Genomic DNA, 8,254 nt, shown 5'->3' with positions numbered 1-8,254 from the left:
TTTTATAGATGCTGAACAATAATTTTGATTGCGATACAATTCAGATAATTGTGGTGAAGAACAACTGTCATACGCAGCAAAAGACTATAGATTGTTTCACTTCAAACTGTAAAACCAGAGATGAAATGAAATGGCTTAAACCTCAAACCACAGAAACACTGGTGTGTTAGATTGCCTCAGTCACAGTTCAGACCTAAATCAACATGAAACTGAAGCTGATTGAGTTAGATGTTCTGAATATGCAAAGCGACCTGAAGACCAACCCCCAAAAGCGCTGCAGCTGCAGTAAGAGGGGGATGCACTGGGTTTTATTAAAAGGCTCATTTATACTTCGAAAACGCAAATGTGCCTCTGCCCCTTCCGCAGACTCTCTGCTGCACCTCTCCTAAATTGTAGGTGACCGCGGACAGTGCCGCAGACAGCAGGCCTCTGATTGGTCAAATCTACATCCGCTCTACTCTATGCATATTTCCTTTTTGGTACCTTACTGGCTTGTTTTGTTTGTATGACCGCCATTGTGGAAAACTACTTGTGAAGATGGACCAGCTAGAAGAGCAAGGTGCGCTAGAACGCTGGGACCCTTTTCCACCTGGATCCCCGCTCTTTTTTGCCCTCATGTCCCTCCATTGTCGCACAAACTTGCCCTCACCTCCTCGGCCGCATCTAGACCCCCAACTAGTTCCTAATTGTCCCTCTTGGTTTGTGGTGTGGAATAACATAGCACAGACCAGGCTGCAATATTGAGCATAAATCAAAAATATACTGTGGGAGGATAACCAGCCCTTAAGGTGGTGGAATAAAAATGCACACCACACTTTTCAGATATTTGTTTGTTTAACCCTTTATAGGGCACTCAGTGAAATAGTTTGAAAATCCATATTTCAAGCCAATACTGTTTTTGGAATACTGAACAAGACCTTATTACCTTTGTAACATTAAAAAATATGGATATTTTGATGGCAAAAAATGTATTTCAATGTAATAATAAGAAAAACCAACTTGTTAGAAAAATAACAAAAGTGCCTCTATAAGAAATTCACTCTGAGAGTGAAAGGAAAAAAAATTATGGGGGGGTACAAGATGACCTTAGAGGCATTAATGCTGATTCTGGCACTTATTTGTTTTAATTTATAAACCCAAATATAATTGTTAAATAGGCTTATTAACTTTTAACTTTACTTTTTAACTTTTCAATTAGCTATTTACCTTAACTTTTTTCCCCCAACTTTATTTACAGTTGGTAATATATCATTGAAGGGCTCATCTACAGCCATGTAGAACTATCTTTGCTGAATGGCTAGGTGTAGATCTTGTGCTTCTAGATCTCACTAATGGATGGAGGGGGGCTCCATTAGGTAAGGGGTAGGCAAGTGATCAAAAACTCTAACTTGCCTTATAAAGGGTTAAAACAAAAATGAAAACCATGTATCCTCTCCCCTCATACATGCCAGTGAGAAACAAACATTTCTATTGTTTTCTATTCTGCTTTTTTTGTTGATCTGTTGCATAAAATCCAAATAAAACCCTGTGATGTTTGGTGTAATAAAGGCAAAGCATGTGAAGCCTCCATAGAACATGAACACTTTCCTTTTCTCTCTAAAAGGTTAGAGCAGAACTTGATCCGGATTTAATTCAGCATTTTGTTGTTGTTGTTCAGAGGAACCAGGAAACAGCAGCAGAACCGAAACACCTCAGCTTGGTGTAGAAGCCCTGCGCTGAAACAACACAGCAGGACTTTAGTTTTACCTTGAGGAGGAGTGGAAGCGGACGCGTAGCCGTGAAGCCGCAAGCTTGAAAAGGCTGCAGACTTCTCCAAAGTCCCGTCCTAACTTTAGCGATCAGCCGCACCGAAGCCATCTTCATCCGCCCTGACGCTGGAGCATTCCCACACACTATCACCAGTCAGTCACTGCGCGGCTCCTCCACCTTTACGCAGCCAGCGATGTGGGCAAACAACAGATCTGATGGGAGAGAAGGAGGAGACAGCCAGGCATTTCCTCTCCGTCAACATCCGCGGTGCCGCAGCTGAAAGCCCGCTTCCTTTCTGCAGGGTTTCTGCTCGCTGTGCTGGGTGGAGCAGCCCGGACGGTCCTGGTAATCTGACACTGCATTCTTGTCACGTCCCGTGGGCTAACCGGCCAGAAATGACAGAGGGGGAAGCACAAAGCAGGCTGCAGCACAGGCGGTCTAAAATAAAACATAGGCCTGGGTCCAAAGGCATGGCCCCCCACTGAGGGGCTGCTTATCCTCCTGCAGCAGTGTGTCGCAGTGAACTTGACGCTGATATTTTAGCCCAATATTGAAGCATTATTAAAGATATGCTCTGTGTATGCAGCTTGAAGCTCTATCTTTACGATTCTTTTCCCTGAAAAGAGATCACTCTGGAAAAACTCTTTAACCTTTTAACATCCACCTCATTTTGGGTAATCCTCGCCTATTTTGCATACCCAAATGGAAAAACAAATAACTTAGGAACTGTAAGCCCAAATTACATGTGCGATACATTATTTTGAAAGCTAACACCCTCTAGTTTCCTAATATATAAATTGGGTGACTAGAACACATCCCAACCTGCATCAGTTCAAAAATAGGTCTTTTTTGAACAGCAGTTTTAAATACATTCTTGAGAAAAGGCAGATTTTATTCTATTATGTTTGTCATGTCAACCACAAATGCAAAAAATTTCAGACCTCTAGCTATAACAGTTCCAGAGCTGTTGGGTTTTCAACTTTTGGTGTCAGCACACGATGGCTCCACCTGCTGGTAAAAATTTTACGAGTGGAATTTTATGCATTCTGAATTATTACCCCCCTTAAAGGAATAGTACACCCAAAACATGATTAGCCTTCAGACTCTGTAAACCTGGAGCTGAAGCAGCTTACAGTACCAGCTCTTTGAGAGCAGCATTTTTATTTAGCAACGACCCTACTCTCCTTGTGAATGGTGGTCATTGCCTTCCAGCTGGAAAACCATCAGTCAGCCCCAGTGCCCCAGATTAAGTGGAAAAATCATGTCTCTTTATGGAATAATTTATTTTTTTTTTTTTTGTAATGTTTTGATTCTTTTACTGAGAAACTGAATGTAATAAGCCGTAAACCTGAATTATGATAACAAACAGCTGACATGTCTCTTTTTCTCTTTTTAAGATGTGTTACTTAGAAATAGATGTACTTTTCAGTGATATTCTGACTCAGTAAGATGTGTACGAAAAGCAAAATTCATCTGGTTGAGGAAATGCCTCTAAATCTAAACAGTTGTTTTTCATTTAATTTGACCAGAGGTTGCTAATGATGTTTTTCTTACATCAGGCTTTTTTAAGGGGGTATTTATTTTTTAGATTAAGCCAGATTAAAGATGAGAGCACAGGAATGACTTCCAGATTGACAGCCATAAACTAAGCCCAATGCCAGTCTGGAAACCTCTTACTGACAATGCAGCAAAGTTTGATCTATTCATGAAAATGTAATCCTATAAAATGAAACTTGAGGCTGTTTAATTAAATCTGCACTGTGGTTTGAATCTGATTAATCCAATAAGCAATCTTTAAATAGTTAGAAATAGTCATTCAGGCTGATTAAAAAACACCAATCTCCCTTTAACCCTCCATGTATATCCTATTAAACACTGAGGGTCCAATTGTTGGTTGAAGCAGCTGTTCATCTAACAAATGATCTAACAGTCTCCAAAGAGCAGTGCTTTGAGTCCTGTAAGATTGGCTGCTGGCATGGATAAACCCTGAAAGAAGAGTGGGTGGTTGGATGTGATCAATATGCTGCCTGTGGCAGGGAGATTGTTTCCCTTCCCAAACTCACCACGTCTTTTCATCCAGAATCACATTTGATCAACTTCCATCAAGAATCTAGTCCAGTGGGAACACCAAACTTGTCAGATGGAAGAAAGAACAAATTTACTGTAGATGGATTATTTTCTTCCTTTCACTCAGTCTTTTTCTTGTAACTTTTCAGGTGATTTATGCTCTCAGTTTGCTGAGGAAGTCGGATTAAAGCCCTGTTGATTGAGGGGATTTATAGGAAGCATTTTTCAGTAATGAGTTGGCAGATGTGCATTAGGTAATTAGGAGAAGTAGCACTTTAGTATAAAACAATTCTGCTTTCATAGACAGTTGTTAGAGGGCTCTTTCTGGGCAAACACCTGAATTTATAATGTAAATACAGGTTTAAAGAACTCTTTTGCATTTTTTTCTTCTGTTTCCTTTTATTTATTTTTTTTTAAACTTTTTTTCATCTTTTTTACTTCCCCCTTTTCTTGTCTTTTTCTTCTTTCCTTTTCCCCCCTTATCTTTTTACTTCTATCCTCTGTTTTTATCTCACAACAAGCAACACTGACAGTAAGAATTTTTACTCACTCAAGGCAGAGAATGTCCTAAAATAATTTTTAATTTTTTTGTGTGTGTATGTATTTGGGTTGTTGAACTGAATAAAATGTGTTCCTTATGCTACGTTCACACCTAACGTGATTTCAGCAGCAAACAAGCATCTGCTGCTTCATTTCTGATGCTCGTACACATTAAGTTCAGACTCAATCGCGTCCAGTAAATTGTGTCAAGATGCGTCTGATGCTTCTGCTGCTCCTGTGTTCAATGGCAGAGAGCAGCTTTGCTATATGTGCTTTGATAAGTGCAATAAAAGTAGTTTTAATATATAATAGTTTTAATATAGTTTTCAGTATATAATATTGTCTGTACAGTCAAGATTATGAACCCCCCTTAGCTATTATTTCGCTGTCAGAGGTCAGTGTTGTTTTTGACAGCCATCTTAGATTCAGTCTTAGTCTTCAGGACGAAAACAATTTTTAGTCTTAGTCACATTTTAGTCATGACGATATGTGATAGTTTTAGTCGGTTTAGGTCGACTAAAACTTAAAATGCTTTAGTCTAGTTTTAGTTAGTTTTTAGTTAAAAAAGAAAGTTAAACTTTACAATTTCGAATAAGAACCAGATTCTTTACTACACTGACAGCTCTAGCCTAGATGCTACAATTGCTGGGTATAGAATGGAATTGTGTAGTTCATCATTGCTCTTGACAGAAAACTTTCATTTTTAAAATTCAAATCAACTTTTTTTTAATTAATGAATGCCCTGCTTTATAAAAAAGTGTCTCACAAAAGCTTTGAAAATAGCAGATCTAGTTCAACACATTATATTGGTTAATATAGGAGACAGACAAGCAAACAAAATGTACAATAAAGGAATATTTAAGACATACAAGGTTTCCATCCCAAAGCAAACATTTCCTGATCTACTAATAATTATGCATTAAACACAGATCAATAAAATCTTAATCAATCCAAAAAAGTAAACAAAAGCATGCTTCTTTCAACGTTCAAATTTTGGCTTTATTTCTGAGAATTTACCGCTCGGTTACTGCTGCTCAGGGATCAAAGTAGATTTAAATTCACCGGGTTTTGATATTAGAAAAAAGCTCTGGCAAAATTCTAGCTGCTGCCTTAACCAGGTAGCGACCATGCAGCACACATTTACTCAGCTGCTATCCGGTGATAGACGAGTATACCAGTCAATCAGTATTCTTAAGCACCAGCAGGTCACCCTTTGGCGTTGCTTACTAGCCTTGCATCTAACCACCATACTAACTCACATACCCATATATCTATTGTTCCCTCTTCAGACTTAGATTCATCTAGTATTCCTGTTTGAATTTTTACCACCAGACTGGCTTCTGTACATGTTCTGCACACACAGAAGCAGCTCTGCTAAATATTGTTTTTATCCTTTAGAGATGTTGAAGTCCGAGTCAATATTTCTCCTCTTTGAGGGTCAAGTTCTAATCATTTTTCAAGTTTAAAGATGCTGGTCAAAATACATTCTTAAGTCTTTCAAAGATAAGTCAAAGTCAAGTATTTGAAGGTTAAATCAATATAATATCTAAGGTCTTTAAGAGGCGAATTTAATTTAACGCTCAAGTCTTGCTTAGCAAAAAAAGGTAAGTCATAAGTCCTTGAATGAGGAATCCTAAACTTGTCTCAAGTCTTTAAGCAGCAAGTTCGAGTTAAGTTTCAAGACTTCAAGAAGCATCACCAAGTTTTATTTCTTATTTTAAAGGTTGAGGGATTGGTTAAATTAAGTCAAGTCTCTTCAGGGGGAGCTCAAGTAAACTATCCAGTCTACAATAGGGAGTTGTGGCCTTATAGTTAGAGATCAGGGCATTTATGCCCTGTAAGTCTCAAGATTGCCGGTTTAAAAGCAAAGCTTTTGCTTTGTATCCCTAAGCTTGACTCTTAACCACAGATTTATGTCCTCGTACCACCCAGTGTGGCTGCTCCTTGATCCCCCAAGGGATGAATTTAAAAAAGTCAATTCTCCCACAGTAGGACTAAAAATAACTAAAACTGAAACTAATCTCACATAACAATCATGTCACCAAGTCTGACCATAACATTGAATTAGACTAGATGCTGAATTCATTCAGGTATTAGAACCACTGATATAAACATGCTCCAACTGCCTGGAGTTCTAACATTACGGTATTATAAAAGGTTAAGGCATGAAGTAAAGCTGCAGCAAATAGATTTATTAGAATAAAAACACCACAATAAAGATCTTGTAGGTTATGCAAAATAATACATAATAAATTAGTGTGCAAAATTCTGTCGGAAGACATTTTATTTTGAAAAGCCAGAAATTTGTTTATAAAATGATGGATAAACGTTGATAATTAATCTGTTTAGGTAATATACGTTGCATTTTAGAAACGTCTTTGTAATTGTCATCATCACGCCTAAGCTAACATGGATTCTCAAAGGTTTATATTGTTGTGTACTTTAAATTAGGCTGCAGTCATCCAAAGGTCCTAGTTAATAAGCCCAGAGCCCTGACTAAACCCAGGATGGTGGCTTACTTAATGTAACTCCTGATTGATGATCATAATAAATGCCATCAACTCCATACTGGCACAAGATGTTTAGAGACGTTCAACCGGACTATACTCTGCACGATGTTGCCACGACAACTGTCCTTTATTGAATAATACTCTAGCAAGTCTAGCCCCTAAGGGACAGTAATAATCATTTGATTAAATCATCTATTTAATGAAATACTTTAAGCTTTCATTTTTGAAACATGAGACCTCAGATCTTAAAATCCCTGACAAGCTTAAATCCACAACTTTAACACAACTCCCTGTTCTTGGTTTTATAGATTTATTCTGCAAATAACATATATAAATCACACAAAAAAAAATGCGGCAAAATAAACAGTCAAATTTCATTTTAAAATATTTTTAGCGTCTTACTAACGGTTAGATACTTAGTGATGCAGGTAAAGCTGTCAAAAAACCTGAGCTAAAGTGGTTTTGATTTGGATATGTAAAAATTCTCTTAACAAAATGTCAGTTTTAAACAGTCCAAGCTTCCCTCTCGTTATTATGCTTGCAAATGCAGAAAAATCATCTGACCATTTATCTAAGGTCACATTGTTTTACCGGTAAGACTCGTCTAACTCTACTGTACTTATAAATATTTCTGAAGACTTTGTTTATTTGTAAAGATTGCCTTCACAGTATGTGAAGGTTTATAGCAGCACCTAGTGGACTTGGCTGGACTTGTTATCAAAATATATTAATTAAATAACCATCATATCTATAGTTTCTAGTGTTTGCTCTAATGATTCAGTCACCATTCCTCCCAATGAATTTTACAAACCTGCTAGTCAGTAAGTGCTGCAGAAGGTTGGATTCCCTCCCCCCTCTGTGGACACAGTGGGTGGAGTTCCCTGAATGTCAACAGTTTGTGAATTGAATCCCAGATTAAAATTCCTCACATCAGATGATGAATTTATAGCTCAAACTAGTCCGTCCTAAAAGATGTGTTTTTTTCTGTCTTAGTTTTTTCTTTCTTTCTTTCTTTCCTTTCTTTCAATTAGTCTTTTAAATAGTTTTTTAGAGGGTGCTAAACATTTTACTATTATGTTTTATTGCATTTCTTTCTTATTTACTCTCATTTATCTTCCTAAAGTGCTGTTTCAAATAGCTGATTAGTACAACAATATGTTTATTCTATTGGAACAAATATTAAATTGGCAATCATTTATTTTAGCTGATTAGTCTACCAGGAAGAAACATTATTTGCTAATTAATTCCTAATTAAGTCCTTCTCATAATAAGGTAAAATTAGATTTTGTATTATCATCAAAATCAAAGTTTATGAATCAAATATCAAAGTCAATCAAATATTATATTCATTTATTCTCCTTTAAACAGTTTAAAAGATGTCAATACAG

The 8,254-nt window shown here is 37.1% G+C and overlaps 1 protein-coding gene across 1 annotated transcript in view; it reads right to left on the bottom strand.

Annotated features, from left to right (window-relative positions):
* ccdc109b (coiled-coil domain containing 109B) overlaps positions 1-2,088 on the bottom strand; it is a 25,378-nt gene extending 23,290 nt beyond the window's left edge. Inside the window, exon 1 of the mRNA XM_015390352.1 lies at positions 1,747-2,088. Coding sequence (XP_015245838.1) covers positions 1,747-1,863 — 117 coding nt within the window. The 5' untranslated portion in view covers positions 1,864-2,088. The remainder of the gene's footprint in view (positions 1-1,746) is intronic.
* Positions 2,089-8,254: the final 6,166 nt, after the last annotated feature.

Source organism: Cyprinodon variegatus, unplaced genomic scaffold, assembly GCF_000732505.1.
Source record: "Cyprinodon variegatus isolate N-32 unplaced genomic scaffold, C_variegatus-1.0 Scaffold494, whole genome shotgun sequence".
In the NCBI taxonomy this organism is placed as follows: domain Eukaryota; kingdom Metazoa; phylum Chordata; class Actinopteri; order Cyprinodontiformes; family Cyprinodontidae; genus Cyprinodon; species Cyprinodon variegatus.
Note: the sequence above shows the minus strand (reverse complement) of the source record. Positions and strands in the feature narration are given on the sequence as shown.